Genomic DNA, 19295 nt, shown 5'->3' with positions numbered 1-19295 from the left:
AGGAGCCTTAACGTACCTTTTGAAATTGGTATAGTTATGGAAAACTTTGTTACAGTGCACACACTTATAAATCTTGCTGGAGGGCATAGGTTTGGAGCAGAGGTGACTGGTAGTGTATAGCCTTAAATAATTGCTGGTAGGTCAGAGAAGCCTCCACTTGCTTTGTCTAGAAAATGCAGAAAATTAACGTCAGAGCATGGAAACTTTTTTAAAATCTAATCAAATATTACAGCTTTGTTTACATAAAAGTCTAAACGGAACCCAGCTTCTAACTGTTGTGCTAAAGTTGAAGTCCATCCTGCTTGTCATGTAGTAGTATCTTCGGTATGTGTTGGAGCTGCTGAGATGAGGGTATGAAAAGACATAAATCTCTTTGAATTCAGTGCTGGGGTGGTTAAGGATGGACTCTTAAACATAGTATATTACCTATATGCAGTATTTCTAGAAACTAGGGACAGCCTTGCATGATTCCTTGGATGTGTGGGTAGCCATTTTTCTTTTTTTTTAATAAAAAGAAAAAAAGCAAGAATCTCATCTGTTGCATTTTGTATGACTGTCTGATTCCAGCCATGAACAAGTGGTATCTTTTTAGTAGTTAGATATCTGAATACCACTGTAGCATGAGCTAACTGGTTTTACTACCTGCAGTCTCTGAATGATACTGTATCATAAATGTGCTGGGGTTGCTGTGTGCTACCTGGTACAAACAGTGGGACTCATACTCAAATAAGGAGGCATACCCAAATTCCCATATAGGGCTCTTGATACTATTCATCTGTGCCACTAATACCTCTGGTCATCAGTTGGTCAGCACCAGCTATGTAGACTTCCTGAATTCTGAATGTGGTTATAAGCAGGAGAGCTTAATTATGTGTAACTAATTTGGTATAGTTTAGCTCAGTTAATATCAAATGTTACTGTAGTATTGAAAGTCCTGGATTGGGTGTAAATCTGTCTTGCTTAGTACTCTAGAAGTACAAACTAATTTGTTAGGCTTCTGAAATCTGGAATCTCTGACCCACAGTATAACACTGGAATTTAACATCAAACTGCCTCCATTTCTGCAGGAATGAAGATTAAAGGGAGGGGGCAGAGGTGAGGCTTATCTAGCTGTAGTTCATATTTTTGTCCTGTTAAGTTTTAAACAATGAGAGCAAAACAGCTTGTACTGCTTGTTAAGGGGATGCTGTAACTGTGCATTGGCCTTATAAAACCCATCTTAGGTGTAGTTTGCACTCATTTATGGAAGTGCTGTTCTCTGTGTCTTTTTCAATAAAAATCATGGTATATTTGGCATTTAACTTTACCTATGGTAAAACAGCACTATAATTGTGTTTATATATATAAAGATAACTTATTATGTGGTGAATACATTAAAGCAATAGTATTAACATGTATCATGCTATTCCAAGCTTCTTGCTGCCAATGTGAGGGAATATTTCTTGCTTTTACCAAAAGACTTGATTTCTCCTTGATCTAAATGATATGCATTTCTAACAGCTCTTTTTGCATCTAAGAGGATCTTCTTGATTTACCAGTCTTCTGGCTGAATTCCCATGCATGTTGGATTGAGGCTGTCTGCCATTCCTAATAAAATTCTGCTCTTAGCAAATTATCCATGTTCCAAGAAAAATGACAGCAGAGAACCAGACTTCTGTCCTGTGGGTGAAAAAGATGGTGCTATTGCAGACTGTTTCTCTTTTAGCAGCTGGTGAAACTGTATGCCTTCTTGCTTCGATTATTGCTAAACTGTCTTAAGCAAAGTTTGCATCTGGGCTTTTTCTTCACCTGAGTCAGTTGGTTCTCATTGTGGTGTGTGTTTGGGGGAGGGAGGCTTAGAGCCTTTCTTTGTTGTTGAGCAAGGGATTGTATTAGTACTGGAGAGAACAGTGGAAAAATCTGAATAGCATGGGTCTATCAAGTAATACTCTAGTGATAAGCAGGTTCTCTCTCTCTTGAAAATTGTGTTATGGCTCCTTCCTCTTAGATGAGGGTATCATAATGAAATCTCAGGCTCCTGTAAACATTCAAGGTGATAATTCATTGTCACCACAAACAAAGCAAAAAACAAAACAAAAACCAAAAAACCTTTTCCCCCACACATGCATAAAAACTGAAGTGTGAGCAAGATGGGAGACTTCTCCATTCCTTTAGATTTTCATCCTCTACCTGTTTTTCTAGCTGTTACTGATGAATACTCTTTAGTGTAGGACTCTAGTCTGTGGTATGGTACAAAGTTCCCCCCACTGGCTAATTTAAGATAAGCTCAGTACTGGAGGTGATTAAGCCACAGGAACACAAACTTTAGTACAGGCTCCTTAATAGTACTGGGCCAAGTACCGTAAAGTAGCCTGTGCTTAACACTAGTGATACACAGATCCACTGCTTCCAATACCAGCTACTTTGATTTGCTCAAGATTTCTGTGCTGTGGTCTGCAATGTAGACATAGCCTGAGCTGCATCTTAATTTGAATTGCCCAGTACCTCTGCTCTGTGCTATGATTGTTTATCTTCACCACTCTCCCCTTTTCCAGTGTTCCCCTAGTTAGTTTATGCTCTCAAAGTTGAGCTTTGAGCACATTCTCATTAACATTTAAAACCTGATTTCCTTTCTTGATTTCTCTATCAATTTTAGCATCATTGATTAATCTTTTTTTTTCCCCCTAGGCACAGCATCTACATGCCTTGAGTATTCTTAACATTCAGTGTTCTAGCAAAGGAAACACAGAGATTATAGCTTCTTACCTTCTTTGGGAGTTCTTTCATGCATTTGAAGCATATCTTTGCTGTGTCTGTCTTGACAAGAAATCATGAACTTTAACTACAGCAAGAGATACCAAGATGACACATCAGGAAAGATTTTCTTATTTTTATTCCCCCCCCCCCCCTTACAGAAAGTGTAATCACTGGATTGTGTTGTACAGGACTATTAGAGTCTCTGTAATCTGGCCTTTCTAATGGACTAGTATTTGCCAAGATGATTGAGGGGAAAGCCAAGTGTCCTTTAGGACATAGGGAATGCCTTAAGTTCATTCCAGCTTTTTTCTTTGACTGCTTTGTTTGAGATTTTCACTTTTTTGGATTTCCTCTCAGTTATCTTGTAGTGGGGAACAAGAGAGTCCTGCTCCTTCTTGATAAGTAAAATGTCACAGTTCTAAGTTTTTGGATATAATTGTGTTGACTGCTCTCTCAAGGAGTTTCTTCTGTGTATGTAACTGTTCTGAATAAACAATGTGTAAGATGCTCCTATCTACTTCCTTTATCTGATATGACTCCTCCTGTAGTGCAGTCTACTAAAATTCAGCTCTCCTACAATAAGCTATTGCATCAGAGGAAGTACAGAGCTGGTAAATGACTCTCGGTACTCCTCCCCTATTGACAGACTTGATAGAAGGCCTGTAGGACTGATTATACTGTAGTTCATTGATTACACTTTCATGTTCAACTACATTCTCAAATTCTGGTAATGCTATCCATGAAATCATTTTCAGCAGCTACTACTTTTAGTGTTATTTCAGCCAGTGAAGCTGTTAATACCAGCAACATTGGGGCATTTGGGAAGAGAGAAAAGTTTGTGCTTTTAACTTAAAGGACGGGTGGATCTTTTATGCTGCTTTGACAGTACTTCAGGTTCCAGTTTCAAACAGCTAGCAGCATGTTTACTTCACCCTACTTGCCCAGCTGAAATGAATGCTTATCCAAAGCATCTGCCTCTGGTGCCTTTTGCTGAAGATGCAACTAGGTTCTAGTGCAGGCTGCACAAGAAGCAATTCGAAGAGTGATTGAATGAACATGTGTGTGTACTACTTGGACTGCACAAGCATGTAGTTTTCCTGCAGCAGTGAGCCAGACCTGATCCAAAGGTTTTTAATACATATGGGATTAAAGTTGCTTTAAGGGTGAAATGCAATAGAAGTCTCTAGCCTAAGTGGATCTACAGATCCTGTGCACTATAACCTGTAGTATGTGTGCTTACTTGGATGGATGTAGTGCTTAGACTACCAGCTGGGCCTTTAATCCTCCCCCCCCCGCCAAACATCTTCCCTTCTACATTTAAAAAAAAAAAAAAACACACATATAATAAGCCCCTTTCTTCTAACTCTTTTTAAAATTCATCTTACTAATCTTCTCTCTGCTGATCTCCACCTTCTCACAGCTGATTTCCCTTCTCTGAAACTGCATTGAGTAGATGAAAAGCTCTTTTCAGGGCACCATCCTTTAAAATTTGATATATGCTTAAGGAGTGTGAGCTGGTATCTGCACTACATCTAAACTGGCAGTACCACAAAGCAAAACTTGCTCTGTCTGAGAAACTGGCTGAACTTGATGCAGTGACCTATAAAGTGGAAACAGCGTTTGCTGGTTACTATGGGCAGTGTGCAGCTGTTGAGTGATAAGATACTGGCAGTCTTATCCTGTTTCCTACTGTCTCACATATCATTACTCATGTTACTAGGCTACTTCAGCACTGCACTTTCGCTTCCATTGTATGGTGTCTTTAATGGCTTTGCTGTTTGTGCAACTCAGCTTGATGCTGATCAGCAGTGGGGCTGTTCAGGAGAGAGCAAAATTACAATGATGGATACCAGAGCTATGTAGCTGCTGCTTTGCTGGATATCTAGGTAGGGGTTGTTTTGGGCAGGACAGCGTCAGAATTTGCTTGTGTGGGTGTAGCCCTGAAAAGACCTGTACCCTACATAGCTGTGTGGGGGTAAATGGACACACACAATAGATTACACTTTTGCTGTCACATTCATCTTTTATACCAGCTCATCCTGAATGCTTTGCTTCACCTCAAAGCTTTGAGTTGAGAAAACTCTTCTCTTTGCTAGAGGGAAGCCTGCAGAAATGGGTAACTGTGCCACAAGAGTTTGGGGCCATAGAGCTGTTGCTCTTGAGGTTATTTCAGAATCTGGACAGCATTGCTTTCATCTTGGATGTGTGGTGCTTCAGTGGGCAACAGCCCCTTTCACCAAGGGGGCTCATGCCCTATTTAAGAGAGTAACGAGCTTTTTCCAAGGTGACTGTAGTGTCTGACCTTTGCTAGCATCAGGCCGTGAGTGAAGAACTGGGACTCCTTTTCTCCATGCACATCAAGTGCTTAAGCAAACTACTTAAGTTTCAGCTGTTTGGGAGCATCTAGGATAGGCTTGCATGCAGAACAGTCTGCTTTGCAGACCGATGTAGGAAAGGAGCCAGTCTAGAAAACTGCTTTTAAGCAAAGTTTTGAAGTTTTTCTCCTACCTGGACAAAGGAAGTAGAAGGGTATGAAATTAAATCATACTTGCCATTGAACAAGGCTGCCAGCAAATCAGTTGAACAGGGATAGTGTTCATATGCTTTCAATTAAGTGCAAGAGAGGTGAACTGTCACTGGCAAAGACTGCCTTACTAAGTTTTTTGCCAGGCCTCTACTAAATACCATACGGGTAATAGGCAAGATCTTTTGTCCCAGTACCTCCTGTAGAAGAACCAGGCCGTGCTGTTTCCTGAAGGCACTTCCAGGATTTGGATAATGCCCCATCCTTGCAATGAATGCTTGTTGTTGATAGCCCAGCGCTCTAATGTGCTCTTGAGCTTCAGATACAATGTCTATTCTAAAAGCATGAAAACCATCATTTTAATCTGGCAGTATTGGTACACCTGAGGCCTGGGTGGGAGACAAAGGTCTCAGCCTTGAGAAATGGTGTGTTGAGGATACTGGACATAGACTGAGCAAATGTAAGTTAAATTTAGGGCCTATGCTGATTATGTGCTGTGGTTTAAAAAAAGCTAGCACATGGCCCAGCTGAGCAGGAAGGGTGCATTTCTTAAGATCCCTTCTACCCCTAGAATAAGGACTTCTCTTTGGTTTTGTATCCCCACATGGCTGCTGAATTGAGCAGTGACCGTAGTAAAATCTTTAGCTGCCACTTAGCAGAACAAAGTCACTGTCGCTCATGTCTCCCTTCCTCACGGTGAGTTCAGACACAAGAAGGGCTCTGCAGCCCTTCTCTAAAGACAAAGCATTTCTCACGTCTATCAGTGCATTGAAAGCTTGTCCATTCACGTTTATGTTAACATTCTTCTCCTGGGAAGGTTAAAGTTCACCACTTTCCCAAGAAGTTCCTACACAGACTGTTTTCAGCTTAAAATTTCAGAACAATTCTTTCTTAGATGCAGCTGTTGAGCATTTGTGTGCTTGCGAAATGGAAGGGAATGTACAAAACTCCCCCACTACATTGAGTGTGAATATTATCTATGTCTGCACCCCCCCCTTACCAGGAGCCATCCAGTCTTACTGCAAAACAAGCAAGGGCACTGTGTACACAATATAATTTGTTCTTTTGTACAAGATTTTCTATTGCAAATATTGATCTGACCATCACCCAAAGCTCGCTTGTTAAATTGAGTCAGGGATGGAATGATCACCAAAATACTTAGCATGCCAGAAGGATTTTCAGCAGGTGGTGTCAAAGTGCTTCACAAACTCCCCCTGACAGATGGGGAAACTGATGTATGATGAATTCTCCAAAATCATAGAGCAAGTCACTTTTTAATAAAGGGTTTAGTCTCAGGTCTTTAAACAATCCAAGTCTAATCCCACACTCAGGAAATTTCATTCAGGTTTAGGCTAAAATTTCTCTAACTGTACCATTTGCCCATATCCCATGCATATCCCCTGCAGCAGGGGCTGCAGTAAATGCCAAAATGTATTTTCTGCTGCTAAAGCAAAGAAAGTTTGATTAAGCTAAAACACCACTGGTGCAGTTACAATTATTTCAGTATTGCACAGATTAATGTGATGGCTGCTTCTCCATGTGCCTGCCCTCAGTTTGGTGGTTTAGTTGAATTATGGTGTGGGCAGCATACAGCACTGGCTTTTTCTGATCTGATGAATAAAATTCTTTTTGATTTCAAAGAACCTCTTAGGATATCTGCTGCCTTCTTCCCCCTCTGCCCCCCCCCCCCCAAGTTTCTTTGCACCCTCTTTAGCTTCAAGAGGGTATGTGGAAATGCCTGGCTATAACTGGTAGTTACATTCTAAGCCCAATTTTATTTGCTCAGGGTTTTTCTTTTTTTTCCTTTCCTCTTAGAAATTTCAAACACGTGAAGTCTGACTTTTCCTGATTTTGCTGGAGGATAGCTAGGGAGGTCTCAGCTCTTACAGTTTTAAATTTAGAAGCAAGATTTAGTCTATGGCTTGGGTCAGAGTACAGCCGCACAGTAAATCTGGCTTTAGGACCCTTGTGCCTGACAGAAATCCTGCAGCCATATGACACACAGCAGTGATAGGCTGCAAATATGCTCTTAACTTTGCACCGAGAGGCTTTGCGCCAGATCAGGTATCATCTGTCCTTCAACAGCTGGTAGAAAGCTGAGATATGCACTGTACTGTGTGCAATAGCTAATTTGATAGAAATGTGATCATCTAGCCATTCCAGAAACAGATCAAATTTTCACTGTGCATGATGCAAAAATGCACAAATATGGAGCTAACCGTGGCCCTGAGCTTCTCCCATCTAAAACGTGAGCTAACCACTTGGAATTAGATAATTGTCAATGAGCAGATAACTATAAACACAGACTAAAAGCTCTTTTTCCTTTTTCCTCTCCATTGTTCAGCTTTCTCTCAGTGGTTGGGGCATCATCATTTCACTAATAACCCAGTCACAAACAGGACACTTAATTCCTATTCCTCTGCCAGTATCTAGCTACCCCACACAAGTATTTTACAGAAACCAACCCAGCAGCCCCCATAGACCCCCTAACAGGCACTTGCTTTCCAGAAAGCACAGTGTGGCCTAGTATCCCTCTATTTCCTTCCTCAGAAAACACTTCTAAGTACTGTTCTGCAGGATCCTTCCTGATAGCTGAAGGGATGTGAAGCAAAATCACAGCAATTCTCTCCCCTTTAGCCTCAGCTACACTGAGCATGCCCAACATACCACAGCTGTAATATAAAAACACCTATGATGTGTAGGTGGCAGCACCTATCAGTACTGGTATTAATTTAGGAGAATGGTGAATGTTGCTGATGGGTGGTAGTGGCTGATCCTGATGCTTTCTCTAGTTTTATTTTGTAATAGCCAGTTCTGCTTTACCTCCAAAGGGATTTGGCTACTCAGTCCTGCAAATAACTCCATGGTAGCAAGCAGGCATGGCCCTAAGGGGTGAAGGCAAAGCTAAGGGTGCCTTCCTGTTCTCCTTGCTCACTAGCGAGGAGCATGGTTTGTTGAGTTCAGGTTAAGTGCTAGCAGCTGTGTGGCCCCTAATTGCCCTTGCTTTGATTGCCTCAGCTGTGCAAGCTGGAGAACAACAGGATGGGGGGGGGGGGGGCCAGGAAGAAGATGGTCTGGAGCTGTGGAGGTTGATTTTCAAGTTAGTTCAGATTGCAGGTTAACAGTGACCTTTCAGTTCAGTAGACTGCATTTAAATACTACTGATGAAGAATAGCCTGGGTTCTCTAACCCTGCATAGTTAAGTCAATGAGCACTGATGGCCAGGGCAGCACCGTTCACACTAATGGGCAAACCATCTCTCCTACGTGGGAGGCAAAGCTAACATAGTCAAGAGGTTACATAGTACCAGAGAAACACGCGTATTAGTTATCTACCTGCTCTTTGTTTGGACCTTTCTCAACCCCTACTCAAGCAGGATGCTGCTAGGCAGTATCTGATGCCTGGCTTGTAGTGAATCTCCTCTTGGCCTCCATGTGCTTCCACTTAAACTGCATTCAGTAGTCAGTGAGGACTGAGCTGTGACTGGGAGTCTTCACCTGGAAAATTACCTTTGGAAAAGGAGCTCAGAGCTGGAACGCATCTCTTGGAGAGGTACAGAAATGTAACTGTCCAGCATGACAAGAAGCAATCCAAGGTAAGTTCCAAGCAAACTACTGCTCATGTCTCATGTATATCTTTTGTCAACATGGTGGCTGAAGTATGCCAGGTTTGTTCCTAACACAGAGTTCAAGCCAGGGTTCTCAAGGAGATGACAAGCACTTCACAACCTCAAGCAACCACTCCTGCTGTTGCTGACTGCTCAGCTGGCCTACTGTAGAAGGGGTTGATTTGTACCTTTTTTGAGTGACTAGTTGTAAAATATGTTAGAAGCTATCTCTCTGTAATGATGGATCCATAAGCTTGTCAGGAGGTCCTTTCTGCGTGGTTAAGAACTGACCGTGTTGGCTATTCTAGCACTATGTCTAAGATTCCTCTCTTTCTAGTCTAATGCTGCTTTGACCAAGTTTTGTGTCTGGCTTGTGGAGTCTTAATGCCGCACACAGCAGCCGAAGTCTGTTCTGTGCAGAGATGGATTTCACGCTGCCCTTGTAGACATTTGCTGTCTAATTACATACAATTGCTGTTGGTTAAATGTTATTTTAAAACAGATTTTTCTGCTTCTTGTTCTTAATAACATGGTAAAGGAGAACTGCATGCATATTTGAGCCTTGTGTAAGAGCACTGCTGGGAAGGATTGCCTGCTTTCAACTTTCCTTTCCTGCTCCTGTTAAAGGAATAATGGAACAGATTACTGCTATGCTTTTTCACAGCAGTCTTGTGACCATGTTGTTCAAATCCAGAATCCCTCTAGAAGAGCAGCAGACATGAACCTTAGTCATGAACCTTTCTATTCTGTTGGATACTGTGAAGGAAATGTTTCCCAGTCTTTCTTGCCCATGTTGTTTAATGGATAGAAGGTGCTATAGGTTTCTCATGGCCTTGTTAAGGTTTTTAGAATTAAGAGTTACAAGTCCGAAAACACTCAGCATGAAATATTAGTTGTGCGTTGTGCAAACTAAAGTCTACTCTGCAATGCTGAGTCAAAAACAGCTCAGTAACTTTGTTGAAACTTCTCTTTAATTAGTTTGTGCATATATACATAGTAGCCAAAGGCTATAAATGGGTAATTAGGTTACCCTCTTGCAGAGCAACTGGCAAAAGCATGTTTCTCATGCTCTGGGAACAGCTTCTTGTGTGTGAACTCATCCAGAGCACTGGCAGTGTAAGTAAAGAGGTATTCTGCTTACTTAGAGTATGCTATGAACTAAGAGTTAGATTGACAAACCCACAGCTTTGTCCGCAGCTGTTGTTTTGCACCTCCTTGCCAAAAAAAATACCTGTCAAAATGAAAGTAGAGGCTTATCAGAACTATTTATCAAAAAAATTCAACCAAAAATGTTGGAGTCTGGTTTAAGAATGACTTCCACTGGAAAAGTTCTGTTCCAGTTTTCCATCTTACCTGAAAATTAAATGATTTGAATGCACCAATCTTGTTGCCAAAGTGTTACCCAGCTGGAGAGGATCTAAGGCAGTAACCGACATTTGACCTTCCTGCTTTTCCTGCTGCCTGGGTGGATGACACCTAAAGTGTGGGTGTACTCAGAGGGCATGGGTATCTCTCGATCTCTATTCTATTTCTGACAAGCGTTGCCACACGGATAGGGCAAACTGCAGAGATACAGTTTGGTAACTACATATCAGACAAATTCTTCAGTGTAAAGCAGGGGAATTTAATCATGAGAAAACACTGCTGCTGCTTTTTCATTTCCTGAACAGTCTGGAGTTAGCATATGGGACCCAAATGCTGTAACAGTGTGTCTATAGCCTCTTCCACTTACAACAGTATTTACTTGATAGAAGAAAAGATACGTAGGAAAGAAACCAGTTTCCTGAGTTTAACAGCAAAAATATGAAATGCTTTGATGGCATAGAAACAGCAGTTACCGTTCCAGTAGCTGTCTGTCAGCTAATACAGACCTTATGGTACATGTAGGCAAAGACGATCTGTAACAAGGTCACAAGGTAACCAGGACTGGGTCTTGCAGTGGCTGCTGTGAGGCTGTCTGCGCCCCCAGAGAAGTGAGAGTCTTAGCAGAATCCCTGTGTCATAGTTAAAGGAGATGCATCTCGAAAGTATATTATTTTCCCTTTAATCAAGATCATCTGCAAAATATTTACCTATACATATGTATTTGTTGGTTTATTACAATTCTGTTTATGAAAGACTTGGTAATAAAGATGCAAATATATTAAATCTATCATACTTTAAGTTTCCTCTCATGCTGTACATGATGAGCTAGCTATGTTGCAGTTGTCTTTGACAACTGCCATTTACAGTGCAGTGGCCTAACTGAAGGCTATTGTGGACCATGTTTCTATCACTGGCAAATTCAGACTTGGCCACAGAAACCTGTCGTTGGCATCCTCAACCTGCACGAACGCTACTGTTAATATAACATAGTGCCTTAAATGCCATTCGGTTTCTGCAGGTCTACTGATCCTTTGCTAATGAGAGGTACAGAGTGCTTTGACACTGCAGATACGCTGCTTAGTAGCATGGGGAAGTGTGGGAAGGGCAAGTGTGCCTGTGCAAAGGACTGCAGGAAAATTGAGGAGAAAGGACCTACAGCAATTTTTATTCCACTCTGGAAGCAAGGAATTAGAATAAGATGTTGCAAATGTCTCTGACCCTTACTGTAGCTCATTTAAGGAACAATCCCATTGACCACTATGGCTTTGTCTTCTCTCTAGATTTTCTTTGGTTTCCTCACTGAGACTTAGCTAACAGTTCCTCTGGGCCTTTTGGGTAACAATTTTCACTCGTTTTCTTTGACTTGGTTCAGTTTTAAAATCTGAAACTTTGGCAAACAAGGTCATTCTGTCCCCAGAAATAGATCTCTTCACCTCACTCATTTCTTTTTTTTCTTTTCTCTTTTTCTTTTTTCTTTTTTTTTTTTTTTTAAACCACTTCTAAATATTGAAAAGAGAGGAGTGGCTGAAAGTATGTAATGGTTCATTGGTAAGTGCAGTGGCAGCTGGAAACAGTCCTACATACTAAAATAAAAAGACTGATACTGCTGAAAGGCTGTGAAATACAGAGAAGTTGCCCTGTGCAGGTTCAGTGAAGAGAGTTTGTTGAAAAGCAAGCACAGGGTGAGTAACTGGAAAGGAACAAGGATAATCCTGTGCTAGCCATCTCAGAGATGCAGAGGCTGTAGATAGCATTTAAAGAGCCAGGAAAGCCTGTGGGAAGAAAAGGAAATGGAAATGATCAGTCAGGTGGACAAGTGAGCTGGAAGGAGATTTAACTGATGATATTTATATGCAGGTTGCATGAGAAGATAATCGGCAGTTCTCTCAGAGGAGAGTGATCAGGGCAGTGCCGCGCTGCTGGAAGGCTTTGCTTAGTTCCTTTTATTTAGATATGAAAAATGCTAGTGAGGTGTCTGGTAAACTATCCAGCCAGCAAAAGCCAGCCTTGGGCTCATCATCTGTCCTTATTTTGCTGCTCCAGAATCCAGCGCAAAGCAAAGCCATAGAAGACATGGGTTTCATTGTGCTAGATCACTGTGGTGGGCATGGCTTTATGATTTCTTCCTACCAGTGTGTGTCTCTGTCCTTCAGGTGCTTCTGTCTAGCTGCATTCATTGTTTCTCATATTTTTATCACTGACTGTGATAAAGAATAGCCGAGGATTCCCCACCTTTCTCCCTGGATACCCGTGTGTTGTAGAGGGGAACTTAAAAGAGCTTCTGCCTTGCTTTGTACAGCTAAGACCCTCAACCATCAAAGGTATCTGCCCGTGGAATATGTGTGCCCTCTAGATTTCCCCCCCCCCCCCCCCGTCAGAGATGCTTGTGTGGCCTGTGCAGTTAGATTAGAGGACTGATAACAGAGAATGTGGCTGCTGGGACCATGAGTGGGTCACAGGCTGGCTGGAGGTGATCCCCCATCCTGGAGAAACATCTATCTCTTGGATCTTTTTCATTTAGTGCAGTAAAGTTCTGGTCAGGGTTGTTCTCCTGGATTTGTCAAGCTTTGAGACATTGTTGGCACCACAGTGTGCCAAAGGTGTGAAGGAACTTGGTAAGAAACACAAGTTCTAGCCTCTCCGAGGTGAAGCAAATTTTCTCAGGCAATGTAGGCCAAAAGGTGGGCATGGGAAGAGGAAGAAGAGAAAAGCATGGTCAGTTGGTTATTTCCTGACTAATAATTGTAGAGGACAATATTATGGAGTGCCTTTGATCAACTGAAGCAGACCTTGTGTGCTATTTCTTTCAGTAGTAGAATATTTTTGAAGTCTGAGGACTGCAACTACTTTTCATCAGAGCTTTTCAAGATAGGACCCTGGCACATAGCCTCGCTGCCCATTCCTTTCTGCTGTCCACCAGCCATCCTCTCTTTCTTCAATGACAACTACAATGTCTCCTTCACTGATGTCCAGTTCATCCATGTTCTGAAAGGAGAGAGGGAATGGAAATCTGGTTAGCTTGAGAGCGCAGGAGGGCCTGAGCAAGCATCAGGTGTTTTACCCTGCCTTTCATCAACAGTCTCCCAATGTCCTTCTGGTTGGCAATGAGCCTGTACTATCAGACAGTCATGGATTATGCGCTTACTGAGCAGGCTGTTTCCTTAAAATGTTCAGAAACTTCCCAAGCCTCCATGTTCCCTAGAATTGACTTCTGTATTGTAAGGGATGGCCAGAAAGGGTTAAATATGACTTTCCTAAACCAGCCAACCTGACCTTTCTTTAGCCTGTAGGTGCTGCTAAATAAAATAGTACAAGGCTTAAATCCCAAGGGAGATAAAAACAGTGCCTCCACTAATCCAGGCCTTAAATAGATCTCTCAGGTCTCTTAATACCAAATGGTGGTGACCAGTGGAGGTATAGTGACCACTCCTGAAATAAGTAACTTTTATCTCTGAAACAGAGTAGTTGCAAGCAATTCTGGCTCTCAGTGCCATCCTATTTTTCATTGGGAAACCATTTGGCTACCCACAGTGTAGTAAAATAGAAATTGGGATAACTTAGGCTTCCAAAAATGGGCTTGATGCATTAAATTTAGATTTAGCTGATGCAGCTGAGCAGGTAAGAATGGACTTAAAAAGAGAGAAGCCTCAATATATGTAGGGACCAAAAGTACTAACAGGCTTCTTGTTCAGCAGTGAAAAATCTTAGTGTGTCATATTTGGAAGTCATCTCCTGGACTAGAGATCTGTTTCCTTGACAAAGGGATCCAGCAGTCCCCTAAAGGGAACTGCCACAAACACTGAGGTGCTTTCAGCTGTACTGGAATGGACTTTCAAGCAGATAATAAAAGAGGGTTTAAAACAAAGCAAAACAAAGTACATTTAGAAGGGGTCAGAACACTGCTGTACTTAAGAGAATGTTCTCCTTTCAGCACATATTCTGCGTTCATAACTTGTCTGGCTACCTGTTTATGTCACACACCAGCATTTTATCAATGTTGGCCATTTATGGCTGGTCCATGGAGAAGGTCAAAATCATCATGGCCTGTTTGGTGAGCCTTTTCCCAAGACCAGCTCTGATGAGGAAGAGTTGGCAGGGCACTGGGTATTTCCATGGGGAGAATGCAGTTTGTACTGTTTGACTACCCAGTTGACTATCTGAAACAACTGAAGCTCTGCACCTGGTACTCCGAAAGCCTGTGGGGTTTTTTTGTTTTTGATTTCAATAATGATTTCCTTTCCCCCCTTACAGGTCTGTTTAACAGAGCTAAAAGCAATATGAGTTCAAGGTGTTTCCACCACTCAGGAACTGGAGTAGCATGAAAATGCCACACCTCATGTTGTTACAAGCTCATTTAAAAAAAAAAAAAAAAAAGGCATCGGGAGATCATTTAGGTGAAAAATACTTATGCTACAAATGCTAGGGCATGCACAGACTGTGAGTCAGCTGAGGCCAAGGCTGTGATTCTGCAACTTGCAACATCAAAGTACAGGGAAACAGTATGATTTATTGTAAGGGCTGCCTTATAATGTGGGGATTCAGTCCACTCCAACCTGGAGGAGACCTCAGCTAAGGCCAGGCTGTTAATCTGGGGTAGGACTTCCCTCATAAGGGAGATCGAATGGGAAAGTGTTCTTGGATAGGCATCTGTGGTATGTCCTTACTTCTGCTATAAAGCTGCAGTAAATTTTATATGAGGGATCTGTAGCCACTTTCCCTAGGAGAACATTTCACAAAAAATGTAAGGTCATAATGAGGGAAAGTTGGAAGGCACAGGACTTGATGCTGCCTTGCTCTTCACATTGCTGTCTAGTTCTTGCATGATAGTGTCTGAAAGTGATGTTCTTCAGAGGTGTGGTGAGACCAGATCTTGACCACTCAATCAGCGAAGAGCTTGTCGTCATTTTTAGCAGAACCACAGTCTTGCTGTCTTACTGAGTTTCCAGCTCTGCTCTTCTAATCCAAACTTCTCTGATTTCACCTGATTCCAGTGCTCTTCATCACTTGTTCTCCTAAAGCACTAGTAAAACATTTTCATACTAATCCTATATCCATTATATTCTGTGTGGATATGTTGTCCTTGATATGTCTCTTCAGGGTATGGGGCTCGCATAAGCATATAGTAGCACAGGAGCAGGATCTTAAGTAAGTTCTGTAATAGTTTCAGTGGGACATTCCATATGCTTGTGCCTGTAAAACTGCATACTTAGCTATCATCACCTAAAAAATAAAGTTTTCCATGTGTTCCATGAGTCCTCCATGTCTCTAGAAGGAGCTTGCAACAGCCCAGCCCTGATTTAGGCACGGGTATATGATGCTAATGTGTTATCACTTGCAAAAAATGTTATTGTTTCATCTTGAGGCAGCATGGTCTAGTGATCTGTGCCAAGAACTTGCAGTTGGGATTCCTGGCTTACACACGTGACCTTGACCAATAATTCCCTAAGTATTCCTGTCTGTGAAGTTAAAGTAATACCTCCTTCACAGAATTACCACTTTCAAGACATTCAGATTGATGACATCTATTTTAAACCTGGCACTGTATGAAATATTCATTCTTAAGCTTTTGGTTACCTGGGCTGTGTAGTCATAAAGTACTCTGTAGTCCTGTGATGATGTGATTCCTGCTTGATCATTTACAAAAATGGATGCATAGACCCCATCTGTTTTCTCTACTGCAGGGAAAAAGGGAAAAAAGAGAAACAAAGAGTTCACGTGCTTATCAATACATGGGATCATATGCAAGAGTTCACAAACACAAGGGTCTCTGTTCTCTCTATGTGCAGAGATGTACATGTCTAGAAAAGCTGCTGTGAAATGTAGGTAAAGTTTTGCACAAAAACTGTGTCCCATTGATTAGATGATAATACACCCATTGAACTTTGTGGGAGGCCAGAAACTAGCTTTAGGCTCATCCAAGTTGGGGAAAACATTTACCCAGATAAAACACGATCCCAATGGTCTGAAAAAGGAAATATGATGATTAAACTGTTTTAAAATGTTTGCTACTGCAGGTGCAAAATTCTAGTAGTACATTGATTCACATGGGCCTTTCTTTTTCCCTTGAGAAAGATAGGAAACATGGTGTCAATACATTGTCAGATTCTTTTCACTAGCTTATATAGTTCCTGGATAGCCATTTGTCACTAACATGACCTTTTTGGAATATGTTGATTCAATCCAGCTTGTCATAATTAAGAAAACTCTCTTAAGGGGATACAGAGTATACCAGAGCATCGACATCAGAGTGCAACTGTGAGGGTAGATCTGGCTGAAAGATTATCCTAAAAATAGCTTTGGGAGTGCAGGACCAAGCCCATGAGAGCTGCGTCAACAGGTGAAAAGCCCTGGTCAAAGCACTGTGCGGACAGTACGGAGCAGGAGGGCTTTCAGAGGGACTTGGTGTTTGCCTGACTCCTTGAAGAGTCCTTGAAGCCATGACTCTGATTAAAAGCAACATCCCAATAGATAGAGTCAAAACCAAGTGTTTTTACCAGAGGCAAATATCATGATGCTTCTGCATGCTATAGCCATACAGTTTGCATGTAGTCGGAATCAAGGAATGCTGACTTGGGCCTGAGAAGCAGAAAGAACAGCTTTCTTCCTATCCCTCTGCCTGGGAGCTTTCTCCTGCCATTGGGGCATGAAGCTGTTTCCCCTGTGTACAACTCCTCTGTGTCAGTGAGGTGATAGTGCTCTGACAGAGGATGAAGTGGCCAGGATCCCTGTAAACTTTGCCGCAGTAAATCCTTGGCTTAGTTATCCCGCTCTAAGGAGCCCTGTCAGTTCTTTGACTTTTGAGAGGCTGAAAGAGCAGCGTGGCAGGAGGCAAAAAAGCTGAACAAAGATGGTATTTGCCATTCCTGAGGGCCTCGTTCAAGGAACACATTTGCCCTCCTGTCCCCAGCCCAAGGAAGTTCAGATGGAGTAACTACCCTAAACTGTGTTACCTCTGCCTGCTTCACTTCTGCACTGCTCTAAATGTGTCAGGGCCTCTGTTTCTCCATGCTGGGCTTCTTTCCCAGCAACTTTAAGCTGCAGGGCTCTGCTAAACAGGAAGGGGAAGGTGGGCTCTAATTACATACTAATAACCTGGTAGATCAGCCCAGGTTAAAAACACTACTTGATCAAAGTCAAGGATTTTCCAGAATGTAAAGATGAGGGTGTGTTAACTGCACAGTGAGATGTACCCAGGCTCTAGGTAACATCCTAATGAAAGGAGAGGCAGCCTGTAGGGCTTTTTTGCAGTTACAGGGAGATTATACCAGGCCTCAACAAAAGGGGCCACCACAGATGTTGACTGGTTACTTGAATGAGGACTAGAGCCACTGTTAAATCCACACTCAGTGTGGCAGTGCTGTTTGTTTCTTAATATACTAGTACATATGCAGCTGTGATGCAGCTCTGAGGGCCTGGATGCCTTAGGTTATATTTGCATGGACACTCTGAATACCCTTGGAAGCGGGAGGCGGCTGGTGCCTGGCAGGTCCAGCTGGTGTTTGATAGCTTTGAAGAGTCTCCCCTGGCTGGGCGCCAAATGCAACAAGTCAGCTCCTCTGCGCTTCGTTTCTGGGTGTCCAAGCAGACAGGCAGGCCTGAGACAGGAAATTGATTTGGGTGCGTTTTAAAGCTGTGCTAAACAGCGTTTTTGGTTCTTTAGGCAGAAATCACAGTTAAAATTTCTTTGTTTTATATCAAGCCAATAAAAATGTCATAAGCTGTTACTTTCTGCGCAATCAAAATACCATGTTTTAAATGTCCTCTGATAAATGCTTAGCCACAAGGGTTGCAATAAGACAGTGTAACTGTGAAACAGCATGGATATTTGCATTCACAGGGCATGAAGCTGATCTGCTTAAAAACTTAAGAGATTCCCTTGTGCTTCTTAGAGGCAGCATATCCCGCCTTAGAAGAAAACTACTATCTAAGCCAGGCAGTGTCAGAAATTACAGTTCTCCCTTGCCCAGGGAGAGTTCTGAAAAATTACATGACCCAAAGTTTATATGGATTATTTGGCATTTTAAAGTGGGGAAGTTGCTTAATACACATCTGAGCTAAATTAGTTTATAGTTCGCTCTTCTTCTTGACTGCCAATATGTGAATGCCTGCTGTACCATTTCTGCTGCATGTCAAAGCTTCATTCAGCAACGTGATCTTAAACAAACACATCTGGTAATTTTACTTCCTGGAGAGGCCTACCAAGAGGAGGGGCAGAAGGAATGACGGTTTCCCCGTTGTTTTTGCTGCTTCCATGCAGTAGTCCAGAGAATCTGCAGAACCAAGAAAAGCCAATGACAAAATGAGTGAGCAGGACTGGGCATGTGTGTTCTTTGCTCTTTGCAAGTCTCAGCTGTCTGAGTCAGCTTCCCCTCCATCTGCTGCAGCACTAAGTAGATGTCACCTCTTCCTGTGGCCATGTATTTTCATTTATGCTGCAGATATATTTATCTTCAGATAAAAATATATTTAAAAGAAACACCACAAAATACTGAACCTGTCAAACCTCCAGCCATTATTAAATGGTGCACAAAATACATCTTGTAATTTTTTGTTGATCTAAAGGCTAATGATGCACAATTTGATAACTGATAAACTGAATAATGAGATAATTAAATTTATTATCAGTTGATTATTGACTGTTTATATGATTACCATCCCTTTGTCTTTAAGAAAAACTGATACAATTTAAAATACAAAAGCTATAACACGCCTTTCTAAAAACTATTAGTCTTAAGGGTTGTGTGGGGGGGGGGGTGTTGTTGTTTTGTCTTGTTTTTTTTAATCTATCCCTGGATGTTTTTTCCCCATCACAGCTTGATACTGGAGACCAAGCAGAGAGAGAATATGGGTCAGGATTCTCAAGCACAGATAGCAATAGCATTGCCTGCTTAAGACAACTTTAAAGGATTTGCTTTTTCAGCTGGTGAAGGCTCAGTGTTTCTGCAAACTGGATATCCAAGCTCAGCAGTTTCCGAAAAACTCGGAATGAGTCTCTCTAGGCTGTTTGCCCTTGCAGAGCATGGTTGTATTCTGAATTGCAGTGCAATTGTCTTCTGTAATTGT

General features: G+C 41.9%; 1 protein-coding gene across 1 annotated transcript in view; it reads right to left on the bottom strand.

Annotated features, from left to right (window-relative positions):
- Nucleotides 1-10895: 10895 nt before the first annotated feature.
- PSTPIP1 (proline-serine-threonine phosphatase interacting protein 1) overlaps nt 10896-19295 on the bottom strand; it is a 60887-nt gene continuing 52487 nt past the window's right edge. Inside the window, exons 13-15 of the mRNA XM_026109460.2 lie at nt 18432-18502; nt 15807-15907; nt 10896-13217 (exon numbers count right to left, since the gene is read on the bottom strand). Coding sequence (XP_025965245.1) covers nt 13086-13217; nt 15807-15907; nt 18432-18502 — 304 coding nt within the window. The 3' untranslated portion in view covers nt 10896-13085. The remainder of the gene's footprint in view (nt 13218-15806; nt 15908-18431; nt 18503-19295) is intronic.

Source organism: Dromaius novaehollandiae, chromosome 10 (assembly GCF_036370855.1).
Source record: "Dromaius novaehollandiae isolate bDroNov1 chromosome 10, bDroNov1.hap1, whole genome shotgun sequence".
In the NCBI taxonomy this organism is placed as follows: Eukaryota; Metazoa; Chordata; class Aves; order Casuariiformes; family Dromaiidae; genus Dromaius; species Dromaius novaehollandiae.
Note: the sequence above shows the minus strand (reverse complement) of the source record. Positions and strands in the feature narration are given on the sequence as shown.